We start from the raw sequence: 20076 nt of genomic DNA on the forward strand, positions 1-20076 counted from the left end.
TTACTCTCACTGATAAAAGAAGAACATTATTAAGGTCTAAGGACACGTTCCACGAATATCTGTTTTAGCATTCCTTTGTAATATACCAAAAATCTTAATCAAGCACAAATGCCTGGTAATGTACCCCAAATTTTTGTGAGGAAACTTCTTTAAATCACAAATTCTTGTAAAAAATTATATATTTTTGAGGAATGTGTCATCTGACCTTAATACACTCATCTTATACATGTACTGTCATGATATTCCTGGAATGAGCCATACTTCAAATTCTGAGTTATCACAGTTTTAATTGTCTTCAGCAATGTTTTACACCTTATATACAAATACAGTGTCATGAATTCACAATATACCAACCTATCTAGTACAATCATGCAGGAATGTCTGCTAAAGAATTTCCTTGAGTGTCTTTTGAAGCCTTTTTCTTATTGGGTTTGTTCAAAATCATTAGCACAATAAGTATTGGTATGTGTAACAAACTAAAACGAAACAGTTTTCGTGATGAATTGCTGTCTCCTTGCTGGTAGAACTTCCATCCAAGATATGTAAAGTACAAATTGAGAGGTAGAGACATGACAGAAAACAGAGGGGTGGTTAGATCCACCACTGGAGCCAGGAAACACAGTCCTGTTATTCCTGCTGTGTGACGTAGAGCAACACGTTTACAAAGATTAGGATCCACCACTGACATCATTCTGTACCCTGCCCTGGAATAATCAGGTCTCAGATTCCAACTGAGAGCATTAAAATGGGGGAACTGCCAGCAAAACATAATAGCTGCCATTACCCATGCACCTACAAAAAACGACAAATATTCAATGCTTTCCACTCTTTTTTACAGAGAGAAAAAATATATGTATAAGTACTAGGTGTAATCGTATTGATTGTTTGACATCTCAAATATAAAGTTGTTTATAAAATGAACAAAATTATACAAAATAAGACTTTGCATGGTAGTTTTCTAGCTGGAGAACAAACAGAGTATGTATGGAGCAACAAGATATCTATATCTTATAAACACCATGCTATATATACTTTATATACTTTACTACAACACAAAGCTGATCAATTTCTGTTTTTGTGTGTACACATTGAAATTATGTCCGTATAGTGCAGGGGGTTACACTTACCAGGTCAAGTGTGCCTGCGCAGACTGACCATACCATCAAAGGAGGGATAGCTTTAAAGGAAGGGATAACACTTACCAGAGTCAAACATGCCTGCACAGGCTGACCATTCTATCAGAAGGGAAGCCGTAGGAGAGGAGATTACACTTACCTGGATCCAGTGTGCCCATGCAGGCTGCCCATCCCATCAGAGGGGGGACAGCTCCCACCACAGAGCCCACCCAGGTATTGATAATACTGAGTCTTTTCATGGGAGTATACACCAGAGTGTAGAGGCCAAGGTTGAATGCCCCTAAAGCAGCTGTAAGGGGATTAGCACCCAGGGCCAGAATGGCTAGTCCAACACTGCCAGACACAGCAGCAAATGTCACAGCATGCAAAGGGCTGGAATATAGAAAGTAGTTTTGCAAAAATATCCATGATTCTACCAAATCTATAAGAACACACTGAATGTCCATAAATCAAAATAAGTTTTAATGGTTAAAAACACTATAAAATCTGTAGTTTCTGTTGTTCAATTCTGCTTTTCATTTCAAAGGATTTTTTAAAAGTAGCAGTTAAAATTTTATAACTTTTTTTCTTAAATTTATATTCCATTCCAAACACCAAAGAAAGTGACTGGCCGATTCTGCAGTTTTATTACCGGTATCTCGTCTGATTGAATCGTATTCACAGGTTTTCCTTCTTCAAAATATTTTACAAATCATAAAAATTTGCTCTCTCTCCTCTCTCTCTCTCTCTCTCCATGCAAAAAAAAAAACAAAACAAACAAAAACAAAACAAGAAATGTAATTTCACCTTAGATATCCTCTAACAAGAACCCTGTTTTTGGTCCTGTTCATCTGGGAATCAAATGGCACTTCAAAAAACTGGGGAAAAAATCACATATTTTTATTAATCATATGCTGTGTTCTTTTCCAATATAAGCAAAAGTGATGGAAAACCGGTCCATCACTGCTTATCTGGGTCATCATTTTCTTTTTGAATTTTTACATGATAATTAATGTATAGCAGGTGTGAAATATTGCAATCACCAAAAGTCCATGATTTCAATCATTTTAATTAACACATGAACAGTAAATTGATGATTAATGTCAACTTCACAAATTGTAGCATTCTTGTTCTTGCAAATGTCAATATATTCATGTTTTATCTTTATTTCCTAAATGCAGCCCCATCCTCGCCCAGGCGTCCTGATTAGAACAAACTTAAAACTACACATATGGGAGCATTTCTACAGGTTTAATTTTTCTATTCCAGAGGTTCTTAAAAAGATTTTTAAATTACTGCAGAATCACTTAATTTCGTGGGGTCAAATTTTCAAGGATTGGGAAAAAATTTTGGTTCAAGGGAATTTGATTTTGTGGCCGAAGAAGAAAACTTCATGCTGTAGTACAGAATTTTAACATTTTGTGGGGGAGATAATTTGTGGGTCTCCTCATACCAAGAAACAAACAAAAATTAATCCCCCACCAAAATGAAAATTTTTTCATCTTAAAATTACTGTGGAATCATCTTAATTTATAACGGCCAAGCAACTTTAACAGACAGACAGATAGAGGATCGACACTCTTTGTTCTGATAAGTTCACTTTGCTCAGGTGAGCTTAACCAGAAAAAACTTGAGTAGTTTGCGGGTGTGTCAAATATTCTTGTGTAACATTATATTACATCAAGTCTTATATTTTTTTCCTTAGAATCAATAGAATTTTATTCTATTTTACTTAATTTATCTACTAGACCAAAGGGAAAAAAAATCCTTTGGAATCTCTATTCACTGTTATAAATATAACTCTGACCTGATTTATGGCATTTGCTGAAGCAGATGTCAGCCCTGTACCTATGGTCACCATCAAAAAACCAACAGGATCAAATACAGCTGGAGCCATAGCATAACCTGCCATAGCAGTCAGTACAACTAGACCTGTTCAATAGATACCACAGTAAACATTCTTACTGCATGCCAACATGTAACTGCACATTTAAAAAAAAAACATCACCAATGTAATGAATTGCTCTAAATAGTTTAAATGGTGAATGCTTGGCTAGTACCTGTTAACCTGATCTTTGATAACCTGAAGTAGTACTGAATCAGTTTATTGTAGTCTGTTCTCATCTCTTGCCATATACACTCAGTGATGGATTCCGGATTATGGGCTGGACTTCGATCTCTCCTGTCTTTTTCCAACATAGCTTTGAGCTTTGCAAAGTCTTCAGGATTAACATCAACAGTCAATGTGTCTTCTGACTTTGGAAAAGACACGGTAAATCTGTCACTAATTTCATCTAACATCACAAGTGTCTGTGACTTTTTTATGAATAGTGTAAGGGGAACAGGTCTGAACTTTCCCTGTGGAAATTTGTCTTTGCCATTGGCAGTGGATGCATAACTAATTCTTGTCTCCTGGTGGGAAAACTTCATCTCTTCGTCTTCCTCTGCTGTTTTCAAGTTGGATTCTGATGAGACATATCTTATGTTTCTTATCAGACCATCTTTCTTCTTGAAGGTGTTTTTCTGTCAAATAAATCAAAATACTTCAAAGGTGGAGTCTCATTTGAATGATACAAATTTTAGATTATTCTATACTATTATAGTAGGATAAAGGTATTAGAAGTGAACTCCATTCTTTTGATTTAATTTTTATTTTCATTTTACAAGCACCTGTTCCTTGTTTTAGGGTACTTTATATAGAAAAATGAACATATGATATTGTTCAATATATCAAATCATTCATCTGTTAATCATGGCTTGCTTTTTAAAATATACTGATATGTACATTGTCCATCTTCACTAGCCAAGGGTTTCTGATACGCTACTCTCCTCATAAGCCCTTGGCATACAGTGTTAAAAAAAGTTGGGATTTTTTCTCAAGTTGTGATTGGAGTTGATCGACATCGTTCGACCAATCAGAAATTGTTTTTTGTAAATGATGATATTTGCATTCGGGATATATCTTGACTCTTTAATATCGGGAATGAAAAACGCAAGTAAACAACGATCCGTAAGATAACATGCCATTCTATGAATAGCTATATGGTCACATCCAATATCTTAAGCTACATGCAAAATATGTGATTAAGAATCTATATTGAAGATGTATATTTGCATTTTAACATGTTTAAATAACAAATTAACATAACTCAATACCTTCTTGTTAATTATTCTTTAAAAACATTATGTTTTTAAATACACTTTTTATTTCTGTCGATGTCGCAATCGGTGCGAACCTGGTAAGAATCGTGATCATGTGACGAAAACAATCCCGTCTTCTGTCAGCACCGTATGCCAAGGGTTTATGAGGAGAGTAGCGTATCAGAGACCTTTGGCTAGCGAAGATGGTACATCGTCTAGAAATGAAATTAGCAAACCCTACAGACTAGTCCAAATGTACAACTATGCTAGAAAATACCAATGAAAATTCTAATCTCATCACTCTTCAAATGTCATAGTGGATTTAAATCATAATCAACTTACTTTGAAAGCTTTCGATATAGATTTAATGTAATTTTTCTGCTATAAACTAGCAAATTTTACTACTCTTTATATAATTATGCAGTAATGTGAATTGATATACAACATATTTATTTCATATACAATTATACCTAAAACTGATTAATTTCCTATGTACAATAAAATTGATAGATGTGAATAATTCCATAAAAATCACTGCAATGGGATAGCTTAAATTAGCTATATAGCTTAAAGTTAATTAAGCTATTCAAAATAGCTTGATTTAGCTATTTTACCACAGCCTTTTCTTAAATGTGTTATTTTTTCAGATTGTACAAAAAATCGCAACTTGGTGCAGTGATAGTGTTCAACATTGAACTCTTCTGAAAACAATGCATGTAAAAATCAACTCTTCAAACTGTGTCACCTTGAAAGGAGAGACTTTGCACTCAAAGTTTTAAAAGTTTTGGGGCTATATAAAGCAACTGATTTGTGAACACACGGTTACTTCTTGAATGAAATTATAAAGGAGCTCAGTTATTATGGTCAACAAGATAACTGATTGGTAATAATTCAGCACAGTGTGAAGCAATCATCCACGCCTGAATGCACACAAGGTGGTGGACAGTTATTCAAACAACAGTCTAGACGAACTCCAAAAACAGCGTTTCCGGAAGTAAGAAATTGAGACTGAAAAAGACTCCGAAAAAAGAGTCCGCGCATGCGCACCCATACAAAAAATGGCGATTTTTCGGCAAAAATGATGGGTCTACAAAAACTGTCCGTGCAAAGTTTTTGAAAGTATGGCAATTATAACAGTACTCATCAATGCTAAATAAAAGACTTGGGAAGAGATCGTATTTGTCAGATTTTTTATTTTATTTGCAAAAAAGAAGATATTTACTTTCAAAGCTGACGCTTGAAGTCAGATCAATCACAGAGAAAATGATACGTTTGAGAAGTAAATATGCATAATAAAAGGGATATATATGCAAAATGGAACAATATATATTGTAACTGTTAAAAACTTGACTGAATTTTACACATAAATTAGCAATCCGGTGTTTTATTTGTGTACGATATCTGAATTGAACACGTAAGTTCTTACCATCGTTATTTACAGATTTTTTATCACATACGAACAAATATTATTGTGAAAACATTTTTTTTAACTATAATCTATCAATATGAAAACTTTAAAAACCACTCTTATAGAAATTAAGGTCACAACATGTCTTCTAAAAATGAACCTGTGAATATCTCTGCTCCGTGGTGAAAAATGCGCATTTTCTGATTAAAATAAACACAAGCTGGGTGTCTTCAAAAACAAATAAAAGCACCTTTATTTTAGGAACGACATAAAATTTAAATCAAGGGGACAATAAATCAAATAAGAAAATAATTCTTACCGTCAGTACTGAATTCGATGTCGTATATCCAATTTACTATTATGCAAGAGTTTAAAGCGATAGATACGTAAGTCAGTATCCACAAAATAATTAAATAAATGTATCCATTCAACAAAAATTAAAATAAAGTCACAATGCACTAAATACAGCCATTATGCAGCCGTATATTTGGAGAAAGCGAACGACAATCCATCATTTGTGTACATCCGACGCCATTTTACCGCAATGCATGATGGAGCCAAAGACTTCGTTTTCAGAGTTCACGCCGTTTTTGGAGTTCGTCTAGACTGAACAATGGAAATACATCTTTTGCTTAAACGTATTCAAAATCTGCCATGTAAGAACCATAGTACATATATGAACAGATGAATAGTCAAATACTTGCGACTTTTTGACTATTTCTTACTATAAACATTTTTGTGAAAAACTGCAAATAAATCGCTTTAACAAGCTATTTTAAATAGCTTAATAAAGCTATATAGCTTATTCAAGCTATGTGCACGTGCATGTAGCTAAATCAAAATGTGCTGGACCTGAGTGACAGACCTGGACCCACTGCGTTACTTAGAAACAAAAAGGATGATCATTAAAAATTACGTTGTTTTCTTACCAGATAATTATGTTCTTGGATTCGCCATGCCCACAGACGATAGCATTGTCTGTACATGGCTAGAAATTTACATTTTTCTTACAAACGATGAAAACATGTTTGTATGACATTGATCAATGTCATTCAGTAACAAATTTATCATCTTTCAGAATTACAATTATCTTAAACACTTAAAAGACTCCGAATAAAAAAAAACCATTAAGTTGCACAAGAGTCATTTTAACTTAATTGTATGATTCATTCATATTATCAAATCTTTATGCACGCTTAATCTAGTGATAGTAAGATAACAAATTCTGATATATTAAACATGTTCATTAAACAGGAACAATTCCCCCTCCAATATATATCAAAGTACAACTTACTATGTCATACTTTCATTTTCACTTTACCTTACAATGAGAAAAAAGGTTGCTAATGTTGCTGTTGTTGAGAGAAGGATCAACTATCTTTTTCAGGTGAGTTTGTCAATTTAAATCCAAATCATGTGTCAAAGACTCATTTTCTTTTGGTTAAAATCAAATATTTTTCCTTATACAATTTTTTAACTTCAAAGCAGAGACATATAAAACCATATACATATGTCTCTGTTCAAAGCTGACATACTGGCATTGTATGCTATCCTTTTTATGCCCCCGTATCGAAGATTCGGGGGTATATAGTTTTTGCCCTGTCCGTCCGTCTGTCTGTCTGTCTGTTTGTCCGCAAAAACTTTAACATTGCCCATAACTTTTGGTTGGTTAGAGCTATGGCTTTCGTATTTCACATGTGTATTCCTTGTGACAAGACCTTTCTTTGGGTACCACTATATTTGACCTTTTGACGTTGACCTTGGAGTTTGACCCAGTTTTGCAAAATTTTTCCCAACTTTAACCTTGGCCATAACTTTTGAACAATTGGTGCTAGGGCTTTCATACTTCACGTGTGTAATCCTTGTGACAAGACTTTCCTTTGGACACCAACAACTTTGACCTTTTGACCTTGACCTTGGAGTTTGGCCTACTTTTGAAAAACTTTAACATTGGCCATAACTTTTGCACGGTTGCTGCTAAGGCTTTCATACTTAGCATATGTAATCCTTGTGACAAGACTTTCCTTTGGATACCAAAAATTTTGACCCTTTGACCTTGACCTTGGAGTTTGACCTACTTTTGAAAAACTTTATGCCTGGCCATAACTTTTGAACAGCTGGTGCTAGGGCTCTCAAAGTTCACAAGTGTAATCCTTGTGACAAGACCTTCCTTCCGATACCAACAATTTTGACCCTTTGACCTTGGAGTTTGATGTACTTTTGGAAAACTTTAACCTTGGTCATAACTTTTGAATGATTGGTGCTTCGGCTTTCATATTTCACCTGTGTATTTCTCTGGAGAAGACCTTTCCTTGGGCACCATCAATTTTGACCATTTGACCTTGACCTTGATGTTTGACATACTTTTGAAAAAATGTTAACCTTTTCCATATCTATTCAATGGTTGCTGCTGGGGCTTTCATATTTCACAGGTAAATTCATCGAGACAAGACCTTACTTTGGGTACCAACATATTTGATTTGCATTTGAGAAAGTTTAACCTATGCTATAAGTTGCCATACGGGGGCATCAGTGTTTCACATACACATCTTGTTTAGCTCTACTATTCGGAGACCAGAAGAACTTATGCAATAGTAAGGTGTCTTTTGTCCAGCTGGCTGCCTTTCTGTCTAGCAGCTGTCTAGCTGTCTGTCATCTGTCTGTCTGTAAACAATTTTTATGCCCCCATATTGAAGATTCAGGGGTATATAGTTTTTGCCCTGTCCATCTGTCTGTCTGTTTATCTGTTTGTCTGCAAAAACTTTAACATTACTCATAAATTTTGATAAGTTGGAGCTATGGCTTTCATATTTCACATGTATATTCCTTGTGACAAGACCTTTCTTTGGGTACCATCATATTTTACCTTTTGACCTTGGAGTTTGACTCAGTTTTACAAAATTTTACCCAACATTAACCTTGGCCATAACTTTTGAACAGTTGGTGTGGTGCAAGGGCTTTCATACTTCACATGTGTACTCCTTGTGACAAGACCTTCCTTTGGAGACCAACAACTATGACCCTTTGACCTTGACCTAGGAGTTTGACCTACTTTTGAAAAACTAACTTTGGCCATAACTTTTGCACGGTTAGTGCTAGGGCTTTCATACGTCAAATGTCTTATCCTTGTGACAAGACCTTCCTGTGGGTACCATCATATTTGACCTTTTGACCTTGACCTTGGAATTTGACCTACTTTTGGAAAACTTTAACCTTGGCCATAACTTTTGAACAGTTGGTGCTAGGGCTTTCATTTTTCACATGTGTAATTCTTGTTACAAGACCTTCCTTTAGATAGCAACAGTTATAGCCCATTGACCTTGACCATGGAGTTTGACCTAATTTGGAAAACTTTAACCTTGGCCATTACTTTTGAACAGTTAGTGCTAGGGCTTTCATACTTCACATATGTAATTCTTGTGACAAGACCTTACTTTGGATATCAACAACTTTGACCCTTTAACCTTAATGTTTGACCTACTTTTGAAAAACTTTAACCCTGGCCATATCTTTTGAACAGTTGGTGCTAGGGCTTTCATTTTTCACATGCACATTTCTTGTGAGAAGGCCTTTCCTTGGGCACCATTAATTTTGAACATTTGACCTTGATGTTTGACTTACTTTTGAAAAACTTTAATCTTTTCCATATCTTTTTAATGGTTAATGCTAGGGCTTTCATATTTTCAGGTATATTCCTCAGGACAATAACTTACTTTGGGTACCAACATATTTGATTTGCATTTGAGAAAGTTTAACCTTTGCTATAAGTTGCCATACAGGGGCATCAGTGTTCACAAACACATCTTGTTCAAAATGCTACTACTCCTACAGTTTTGGTCTGAATTCAATATAACTCTGCACACAAGAAGACTTTAGTACAATAAGATAGTTTCATAAGTCTTCATTTCTTATGCAGCTTGTAACATGAGATTTAATTGGATTGTAGGTTTGTAAATTTCCATACACCTGACTTGAGCCAGAAGTAAATAGAATGATGTCACAATGCATATTTTTTCTTCCAAAAACATAGGTAATCAAAGATTATGAAGCTCACCTTGACAAATGTTATCTATAAGTAAGGCAAATTTCACATCATAATTTTTTCTAGAAAATTTTGGTCAGTTCCAACATCCAAAGTAAGTCTGGAAGTTTTCATCCTTAGGTGCACCATCTATGCAAGTTTAAACATAACAGGCCATAAAATTATAAAGCTACTCCAAGAAAATTACCCTGGTCTCTCATCTGGAAAATATAGGTCAGATTCAGAATCCAAAGCAAGTCTGGAAGTGTCCATCCTTAGATACAACATCCATGCTAATTTGGTTAAAATATGGCTAAAATTCACTTGTGGAAAATCGAGATCTAGGTCGGATCCAGCATCCAAAGCAGATTGGTTAGTGTACATCCCTAGATGTATCATCCATGAAAGTTTGGTCCAGGTAGGGCTTATAGTTACTTGGGAATGGGCTGTCCCAAAATATTAACCTGATCGCTCATGTGAAAAATCTAGCTCAGATCCAGCATCTGAACCAAGTGTGATAGTGTCCATCCCTGGATGCATCATCCATGCAAGTTTGGTCAAGGTAGGGCTTATGGTTACCTGGGAACGAACCTGCTCGAAAAACTTAAACCTGGTCACTCATCTGGAAAATCTAGGTCAGATCCAGCATACGAAGCAAGTCTGGTAGTGTCCATCCCTAGATGAATCATCCATCATTGCAAGTTTGGTCAAGGTAGGACTTATAATTACTTGGGTATGGACCTGCTACAAAAACTTAAACCAGGTCACTCATCTGGAGAATCTAGGTCAGATCCAGCATCCTAAGCAAGTATGGTAGTGTCCAATCCTAAGTGCATCATCCATGCAAGTTTGGTCCAGGTAGGCCCTATAGTTACTTGGGAATGGACCTGCGCCAAAAACTTTAACCTGGTCACTCATCTGGAAAATCTAGGTCAGATCCAGCATCCGAAGCAAGTCTGGTAGTGTCCATCCCTAGATGAATCATCCATCATTGCAAGTTTGGTCAAGGTAGGACTTACAATTACTTGGGTATGGACCTGCTTCGAAAACTTTAACCTGGTCACTCATCTGGAGAATCTAGGTCAGATCCAGCATCCTAAGCAAGTATGGTAGTGTCCATCCCTAAGTGCATCATCCATGCAAGTTTGGTCCAGGTAGGGCCTATAGTTACTTGGGAATGGACCTGCTCCTAAAACTTTAATCTGGTCACTCATCTGGAAAATCTTGGTCAGATCCTGCATCCGAAGCAAGTGTGGTAGTGTCCATCCCTAGATGCATCATCCATGCAAGTTTAGTCCAGGTAGGGCTTATAGTTACTTGGAAATGGACTTGCTCCTAAAACTTTAAAAGGGATGCCAACGCTTACGCTGATGCCAACGCTTGGGGTATAGCATAAGCTTATCTCTGCTTCGTTGAGGTGAGCTAAAAAGCAAATAACAAGATTTACATGACATCACTATTGCATTGTAGCACGTAGTAAATTTTATCAATAGTTAAAACAGCTTTGTTTGGACTTGGGTTCACAAAGAATTTATTTGCATGGCTACATAGGAAATAAATTTGTTATCCAGGTCCTATCAAGGGTGTATATCGGTTTTTGATTTCGATGAACGGTGTTGCCATGGTAACTATGAATAGAAATTCCTATGAAATTCTTTCAAAATGCTATTCCTCCTACAGTTTGGGTCTGAATTCAATATTAACTTGGCACACAAGTAGTTTACACTGAGGTCTTTAATTCTATTTATCAGTTTTTGATTTTGATGAAAGGTGTTGCCATGGTTACTAAAAATAGATATTTCTGTGAAATACTTTTCAAAGGCTACTTCTGAATCTCCTATAGTTTTGGTCTGATTTCAGTGTTACTTGGCACACAAGTAGACTACACTAAGATATACCAGTATGATTCTGTATATCAGTTTATGATTTCGATGAATGGTGTTGCCATGGTTAGTAAAAATAGAAATTTTTGTAAAAACTTTCAAATTCCTCTCTTCCTACAGTTTTAGTCTGATTTTGGTATTACTTTGAACTCAAGTAGACTATGCTAGGATACATAATTCTGTTTATCAGTTTTTGATTTCAATGAATGATGTTGCTATGGTTACTAAAAATAGAAATTCCTGTGAAATACTTTTAAACTGCCACTCATCCTACAGTTTTGGTTTGATTGCAATAAATTTTGCCACAAAAAGAGACTCAACCAAGGATTATCATTCTATTTATTGCTGTTGCAAGTGCAAAGTTTCAAGTCCCAAGTGCTACACACTTATCTCTTCCTTTGTTACAAGTACAAACCAGTAGAGCTACAATCTCATCAGAGACTTCTGGTTTTTATGCCCCCACCATAAAATGGCCGGGGGCATATAGTGTTACCCTGTTCCATCACTCTGTCATCATTGACTTTCCTTTCCTTATCTCGGCAACAGTTGCACACACATAGGAATACATATATAGGTCAGGTTCGAATTTGGTCATGGTCCGATGATTTTTGACATTATCTTGGCTACAAATGTGCAATTTGCAATATGCAGTTTCTATTTATTATCTTAGTTATAAATGCATATTTTGTGCATAAATATGAGTTCAGAAACAAATTTAAAACTAAATATGGCATTTTGAAATATTGGCTGCCTTCGGGGGCATTCGTGGCATTACAACACATCTAGTTTTCTCTTAATTCATATATTTAAGTTAACATTTTTCTTTATTTTTAACAGTATTTAAGTTGATATGTTTAAACTAAAAAAGGGTTTTATAGTCTCTATAAATTCATATCAGTGTGTGTATTAAGAAATCTGTGAAAATTATTATTTATACTCAAGTAATGACTGACATAGCAAGTTGTATTGGAAACCAACTTTCTACAATAATAACTCCAAATAATCTATGCAGAAACCAAAAAATATAGATCAGAATACATAATCCAAAGTTCGATTGGTAGTAAACATTTTTTATTGATGCAACATCCAAGCAAAGCTTGCCAGTGCTTGACCTTATATCAACAAAAAGTGGGGGCCAACCAGCATCTACAGAATACTCTACCATAGCACCCCCACCCCCGTATTTTACGGGCCTGGTAATGATTGTACCAGCCAAAATCATGAAAATATTGATTGAGAAAAATTCAGTAATATATTTTATTTAAATTGCTTCCAATTCAATTTTCAATTCAATTCATTCTCACATTGTGTTAAACAACATAGAGAAAATACAACAGCAATATCAAACAAAATACATGATGCAAGGTACCTCCTACTTTTATAAGTACCACTTACATATATTTCTAATCTTTTTGAAACCCCTGGGGGTTTGAAATTTATTTTTCCAGATGTATGTATAGGGATGAAATTAATTTTATTTTTAATGTTGAATAATAAACTTACTAATAAAACTTGTTTCACTTACACAGCTTGTTTTTGTCTGTGAACTTAAAATTCTCTGTTTAAATTACCGTCAGCTTGCTCATCAGTGCATTACAACAAAAGATGTAGATAAAGAAATGTGCAGATATCATGTGAAAACTTTGAAGAAGATAGCAATGAAGAATGTGATAAGACTGTATGTACCAAGTTATTCAATCATCAAGTGTTAATACTTAGTTTAAGTGAAAGTGATGCCAAGTATTGTGCATTTAAAGAAAATAACATCAGCTAATTGTTATAGAAAATATTTCTTTTGATGTTATTAAATTCAAGAAATAATTCAAATAAAGAAAATATAATTCTTTTCTCTTGCCAGTCTTACTATGACAATTAAGCACATTGTTAGAAGTCATTTTTGGTTATTTCCATTCTTATGTCGACACGATATATCCAAGTGAGCTTGAGATAAAAGATACCACAGAGTCTTACACATCTGTTTCATATTTGGATATTTAATTAGAAAATTCTGTAAATGGTAATCTAACAACAAAGCTTTATGATAAACGTAATGACTTTAACTTTTCAATCGTCAACTTCCCTTACTTATGCAGCAATATACCCTTATCACCTGCATACGGGGTTTATATCTCTCAGTTGATTCTATACGCCAGAGCATGCTCTACGTATGAACAATTTTTAAAACGAGGTAAGTTATTGACAAACAAGTTGATGAAACAAGAATATCAGCAGTCTCATTTAAAGTCATCATTTCGTAAGTTCTATGTTCGATACAATGACCTTGTCAGCAAATACAATCTTTCACTAAGTCAAATGCTGACTGAATTTTTTCATACTTATTGTTAGGCCATTATTTACACACTGAATTGTCAACGGATTTTCCCGTTATTCCCCGAACATGACAAGGAGCACACGGTGGGTGTGACCGGTTGGCAGGGGATGCTCACTCCTCCATGGCACCTGATCCCATCTCTGATGTTTTGGAGGTCTATGTTTGCTCTGCTCCTATTTTGTAATGTTTAATGGACTTTTGAGCTTGAATACTGTTTGTTATCTCCACATATTTCATTTTGTTAGAAATCTATCACACAGCTTTATATTTAGACTAGTATATAAACACAAAATTAAAGCTAAATACCATCATTAAATATACGGGTAGTGAATATATCTTAGTTATTTGGACTATATTTGGTCACTTTCAAGGCAGGCTTTTCTCCTACAAATTTTCTTCGCCTTTGATATTATTTCCTTTAACAAAACATCTTATTTGAAACATACTTACCTTAATTTTAAGATCTTTTCTTTAACAGCCACACAAATATAAAGAGGAAAATTTGTAAGAAATGTGACCTGTTACTGCATGCCGGAATAACGGCCAAAGTTAGATTAACCAGTAAGTATAGAATGCGAGAAAATAACAAAAAACAAGATCATTTTTAAAAACACATGAATATCTAATCCACTTTTAGTCTAACTCTTGTTTAGTTAGTTTTTGGCTTTTAGCCTACTCAGTTTTCCAGAAGCAATGGACAGAAATCCCATACAATTGTACATAGGGTGTAATCTGTTTTAATACACGTTCATGTAAATTTGAATTATTAGCTTTATTTATAAGAATTTTTCAGTGGTGTATCCCTGAACAATCATCAGTTGGACTAAATTTCAACTAACTGTATGTTCTTGTTATATGGAAAGGACACTTATTCTTGTTTTATGAAAAGGACACTTTCATAATATCGCTATACATAAGCAGCTATTGCTACAGATTATTATGTCATAATATAAAAAAAATATATAATAATTTCTTCCATAAAATATTTTCACCTTCTAAGCCTGGCTGTAATCAGCAGAGATTGTTATGTTTTAATATGCCATTTCTTTGTCCTTACCTGCTAAGTGTTGATGTTTTAGGGTCACCAAACAGAGCAGTCACAGTGCAGTGTATTGAGTGTAAGAATGTAAAGAAATTTCCATGTAATAACCAAAATTATAAGATCTGGATAGAGAAATATGAAAATCTTCAAGAAACAATGAAGTCATAAAAATACCATCATCAAAGTAGCTGAGAATTATGGGAAGTGTTCTTCTGTGTGCAAAAAAACTCATAATGAGACATTAGGAATCACAGGTTCTGCTGACTAAGAGGAGAAATGAGTTACTCAAGCCCAGACTGAGTTGCCATCAAAATATCTATCCTGTTTGCTGCTATACTTCACTGGTAATTTGACAACAAAGCAAGAAGAAAAAAAGCCTGAACTTAGAAATTTATTTGTACAAAGATCATTCTAGATATGTTAAAATTAATATCAACAGTATTGAGTTGCATTCAACCTTACAAAAACATTCTTATAAATACCTGTGCAATATTATGTATTCATTCCACTCCCTGATATTTAGTAATAATAACAAAAAATAATTTGAAAAAAAAATGTTAATATTACAAAATTTAAAAAAAAAATCATAAAAGTGCTTAGTAATAAATTATTGACAATTAAATTTACTGTTGTTGATTGAATCAACCTTCAATAAACCATGGTGGGTGAAGACTGGCCCAAAGGCCACGATGGTTCAACAAAACATGATCAACCAGAACAATTGAAAAAAAAACAGTTATGTGCTGTCAATAGAAAACAGTACAGTTTAAATCATCATCGCCTCTTACGGGCATTTGTAGAAGCAGGCCTAGTTTGCAATGACAAGTTTATTTTGGACAGTCCATGTATCCATTTTTGTGAATTAATTCTTTACAAGAACACATAATGATTTGCTAAACACATTAACCAAGAGAGAGAGAAAAAATAAGTGTACAAAGGCTTCATAGTGTGTTAATGAGAAAAATTTTCCAAATCAGTTTCAAATGGTGTTTAACAAAATTTTGACTTTTCATTTAATATTGACAAATTTCCTGAACCATTTGTGTGGTGCTCAAAAAAAAAAATTCTCTGTTAAAAATATTGATCAAAACCTAACCTCATCTGTTTTGTTAGACTTTTTCAGGAACCCCATCATTAGTTCCACATGTGTGAACATAATCATTTATCTACTGGGTGAACTCAGAACATGATTACCTGTGATATGTAGTATTAAAAAAGGGTGCCAATTAAATTGTTAAAACTTCATATCATTAGATTACAAATAATTTTAAGATTGGAAATAAATTGTCTTTGTGACATCATGAAAAACATCAGCTCCAAAACTGCTCAAGAGCCTTTGTTTTAAAGCATCATAGATTCTGATGATCACATAAAATCAAACATTTCTGGTGCAGATTTGATAGAACTACAGATCAAACTTTGTTCTGGAAGACTTGAAAGTAAAAGGAACATCTTTAACCCTGCTTCCCTAAAAAGAGAACAAAAAAAAATCAATTAAGTACACCACTACAGCATATGATACAACTATCAAATATTGTTCAATTATCAAAAACAGTTTAGAATGCATGGAAGAAAATCATGTCAACCTGAACTGAACTGAATTTATTAATCTCTTCACAAAGATTTCAATGATTTTTCCTTTCCTAATTTTTGATGTGCATCTTCTGTGCTGTAGTAATTATCAGAACAAATATACATCATTTATTTCTCAACTGGCTTTGTAAGAGTTTTACAAATTTGTCCATTGCATTTTTTGAATGATTAACAATGCTACAGACTAATAAAACATCAAAACACTAATCATTTATATTTTTTAGACTGTAAAACTGTCATCTACATGAGACATGACATTCTGCAATCTGTTGTTGAGATATAAAAATTAAAATAAAATATATATATATAAACAATCACTCAATATTAAATTAGTTTTAATTACTTAAATACACCAAATTTATTTTGAAAGTAATGACTAACCAACAAGAACTCTCTATTTTGACAGATACTATAAATTCCAATTAAGAGGTCAGATTCCTGTGCCCAATTCCCAAGAGATACAGATAACACCTGAGATCAGAGATGCTCTACCAGAAATCTTCTTAATACATAACTCTTAAGATGGACTTATAAAAACCCATGATTTTTTTTCTTAATTAGAGAAACATTGTGGATGTGATCATGTGTACCTTAATTTCTTTAATAAGTTTTTAAATCAAATTGTACCTTCAAATGGTTGAAATTTGAGGGAAGCACTGAATATTCAGTATCTATTCATTCCTTTCTTTGGGCCATCTCCAAGAAACTCATGCCCAAGTCCATTCCCACATTTAGAACACGATATCTAAAATCAGAACATAGAGTCATGCTCCTCAGTTAACAATTAAGTTATTAACTAAATAAAGCTGTTGACTACACAGATTTAATTTGGCATGGTGTACTGTTTATTTGTTTAATTAAGTAGAAAATATAGTAAATATTTATTTACATTTACTGTGGAATGATCATTATTCGAGATGACAAATATTTGTCCACAAATTTACATCCCCTTGAATAATTACTTTGTCAACACATTGATTCCTTGAATTTTCTGTATAAACAATCCACCTGAACCATTAAAATTTTGCTTGCCCATGAGAACTGACCACTTAAAAAATAAAATGATTCCACACTGACAGTATGTCTTACTATTATTTCACATGGACTTGTGTTCTAAACTAAACACACCTTTATTGCTGTTGGGCTTTCGTTGACTCGAGAAACAGAGTCCTCCCTGATCAAATGGGTGAAGGCTGGCCAGGGGGAAGAATGCTCATATTTTGTCTGACTATGAAAAAGCTCATTTCCACAATTGGAACAAACGTAGATTCCTGAAATTTAAACATTTCTTTTACCGTTTATCTCAAAGTACACATCCCATTTTCAACAGTGTGTAATATAGGGTTCATGATTTGTGAGAACTGTATATAGAAATTCTGCATGGTAAGTTTTCAGAGGATTCAAATTGCATTTACGTAACTTGACATTTTTCATGTCTGTGAAGTCAATTTAAATATACCCTTTAATTCAAATACGTAAAGCTGAATGTAATTTAAAAAATGTATACCTTTTTCAAAGTGATCTCGAAATTTTTCGCCAGAAAACCAACCACAGAATGACATCCTGGCTGACTCAGTCAGTCAGTCAGTCACACTCAGTGTCACTTATCAGTCCGTGACTTATTATGCAGAATGTCGAACCCGATTTTATTTCTTCTGCATGCAGACGTGCATGGTATAACCACCCACCCCTCCCTTTCCCACAGCCTCCTGAAAACTTTTCAAAGACACGATAGTTTACCAAAAATTATAGTAAGTCCTAGTAGACAATGGGCTATCAAAGGTATTAAATTAAAATCGTGAAAATGAAAAAAAACCTCTTTGATTCTCATGAATATATGTACATCAGGAACTTTTTGAAAAACAAAAATATGAAAGTGTATCAGTGGTGGATCTATAGGGGGGTTACGGGGGTTGCAACCCTCTCCCCCTTTGGATTTCTTAAAAAGAGAGAAGGAGAGAGAGAGGAGAGTCCCGAATATTTGTTGTTTTTTATTTTTCCAGGAACGGTTTTACTTTTGTCTAGTTTTACCACATACTTTTTCCTGAAGTGGTGCTTTACCGGTTTTAAGTCAACATCATAAACGTGATATTTTGAATGATCAATTTATGGATCATTTACGTGAAACGAGAAGGAGATTGATATCTGATTATAATCATATTACAATACAATATTTATTGGCGCAAACACAATTACAATACATGTAATTGACAAAGGCACAACATATAAGAATCATAAATTGCTCATACATTTATACAATATTCTAGAATGTAAGGATATGCATAAATCATACAATCATTTGTACAATGATTATGTAATACAATCATTTCTAGATATATGACATTATATATATATATATATATATATATATATATATATATATATATATATATATATATATATATATATATATATATATATATATATATATATATATATATAAATGAGTGTTATTTTGAGTATTTCTGGACATTGGCTATTAAAGCAAAGCTGAACTTTTTAGTACAAGACATATTTGATATTTTTTCCTGAAAAAAATCATCAAGTTCCTTTCAAAAGTTAACCTATGATTATTGTATTTTTGGCAGCTGAATAGAAAACGAAATTCATCTTCAACCTCTCCTGTGTTGCAAATATTACAAAATCTTTCATCTGTGGGTATAGACAAATGTCTCTCTTTTTCTATGGCAAGATAATGTGCCTGCTAATAATTGATCTCTCTGTTCTTTTTATATATATCAGTGTATCCACAGCGTTTAAAATTATCAAAAACAATTTGGTAAAATTTTAGTTTTGGTGAATTATGAATCTTTGCATATTCCTTTTGTAAGCATTGATCTTATATTCATTGCTTTGTGCTTCTCAGAAGTGATTTTATTGAATTTTCTTTTTTAGTAATGAATGAAAATCCTAACTTGTTGAAAAATTACATGTATTAATATATAAGTTCTCTCCGAGTTTATCAAGTTTGAATATCCAAAATACCTGCAGTTGCCGTGGAACTAAAAATGGTTCATCTCTTTCTAAAAATTTGAAATTTTGCACAACTTTAAAGAATATTTGCTGGGGTCGAGGGGACATGCTTATGTTTCGGCTTGCAAAAGCAGTGTATTGTTTAATTTGTTTTTATTTTTGGCTTTTTCCTTTTTTCCCTTTGAAGAGCTACTCGATTCAAATAATCACAAAATAAGATGTGGAACCTTACGATAACACAGATTTTAGAATTTCTCACACTCTCTTTCTAAAACGGATCAATCTAGATAAAATACTGGGCTTCTAAAGGGCAATTTTCAAATCACTAAAGGTGGTCTGATTTACATTTAAATTTGAAATTTAATTCTATTTTAATTTTACATGTATCTAATCAGTTTCTGAGTATAGTATTTTGCTATAGTAAATTTTCCTTCAGATGCTGGGTGTCTCCCCTCCCCCCCCCCTCCCAACACATACACACATACTTTTTTGTGACTGTTAAGTCGAGAACTGGCATATTATAAGCATGAATAGAAGTCTTGTCATCATATAACTTGAATCTTTTAAA

General features: G+C 33.8%; 3 protein-coding genes across 3 annotated transcripts; 1 reads left to right on the plus strand and 2 right to left on the minus strand.

Annotated features, from left to right (window-relative positions):
* Nucleotides 1–267: 267 nt before the first annotated feature.
* On the minus strand, nucleotides 268–6708 carry LOC133199555 (protoheme IX farnesyltransferase, mitochondrial-like). The gene is made up of 6 exons (XM_061335371.1): nucleotides 6594–6708; nucleotides 3176–3638; nucleotides 2923–3047; nucleotides 1923–1993; nucleotides 1276–1508; nucleotides 268–792 (listed from the first exon to the last, which is right to left on the minus strand). Exons 1-6 carry the CDS (start codon nucleotides 6648–6650, stop codon nucleotides 368–370), a joined length of 1374 nt encoding a protein of 457 aa, XP_061191355.1. The 5' UTR covers nucleotides 6651–6708; the 3' UTR covers nucleotides 268–367.
* Nucleotides 6709–6987: 279 nt separating this feature from the next.
* LOC133199381 (uncharacterized) lies at nucleotides 6988–15946 on the plus strand. The gene is made up of 4 exons (XM_061335186.1): nucleotides 6988–7051; nucleotides 13146–13246; nucleotides 14379–14461; nucleotides 14980–15946. Exons 1-4 carry the CDS (start codon nucleotides 6992–6994, stop codon nucleotides 15108–15110), a joined length of 375 nt encoding a protein of 124 aa, XP_061191170.1. The 5' UTR covers nucleotides 6988–6991; the 3' UTR covers nucleotides 15111–15946.
* On the minus strand, nucleotides 15317–18136 carry LOC133199382 (methionine-R-sulfoxide reductase B1-like). Its single transcript, XM_061335187.1, has 4 exons — nucleotides 18043–18136; nucleotides 17664–17806; nucleotides 17163–17280; nucleotides 15317–16410 (listed from the first exon to the last, which is right to left on the minus strand). Exons 1-4 carry the CDS (start codon nucleotides 18095–18097, stop codon nucleotides 16397–16399), a joined length of 330 nt encoding a protein of 109 aa, XP_061191171.1. The 5' UTR covers nucleotides 18098–18136; the 3' UTR covers nucleotides 15317–16396.
* Between the last annotated feature and the right edge of the window lie 1940 nt (nucleotides 18137–20076).

The sequence above is a fragment of the Saccostrea echinata genome, unplaced genomic scaffold (assembly GCF_033153115.1).
Source record: "Saccostrea echinata isolate AGI-Se365-2 ecotype Australia unplaced genomic scaffold, CSIRO_AGI_Sech_v1 ptg000034l, whole genome shotgun sequence".
Classification (NCBI taxonomy): domain Eukaryota; kingdom Metazoa; phylum Mollusca; class Bivalvia; order Ostreida; family Ostreidae; genus Saccostrea; species Saccostrea echinata.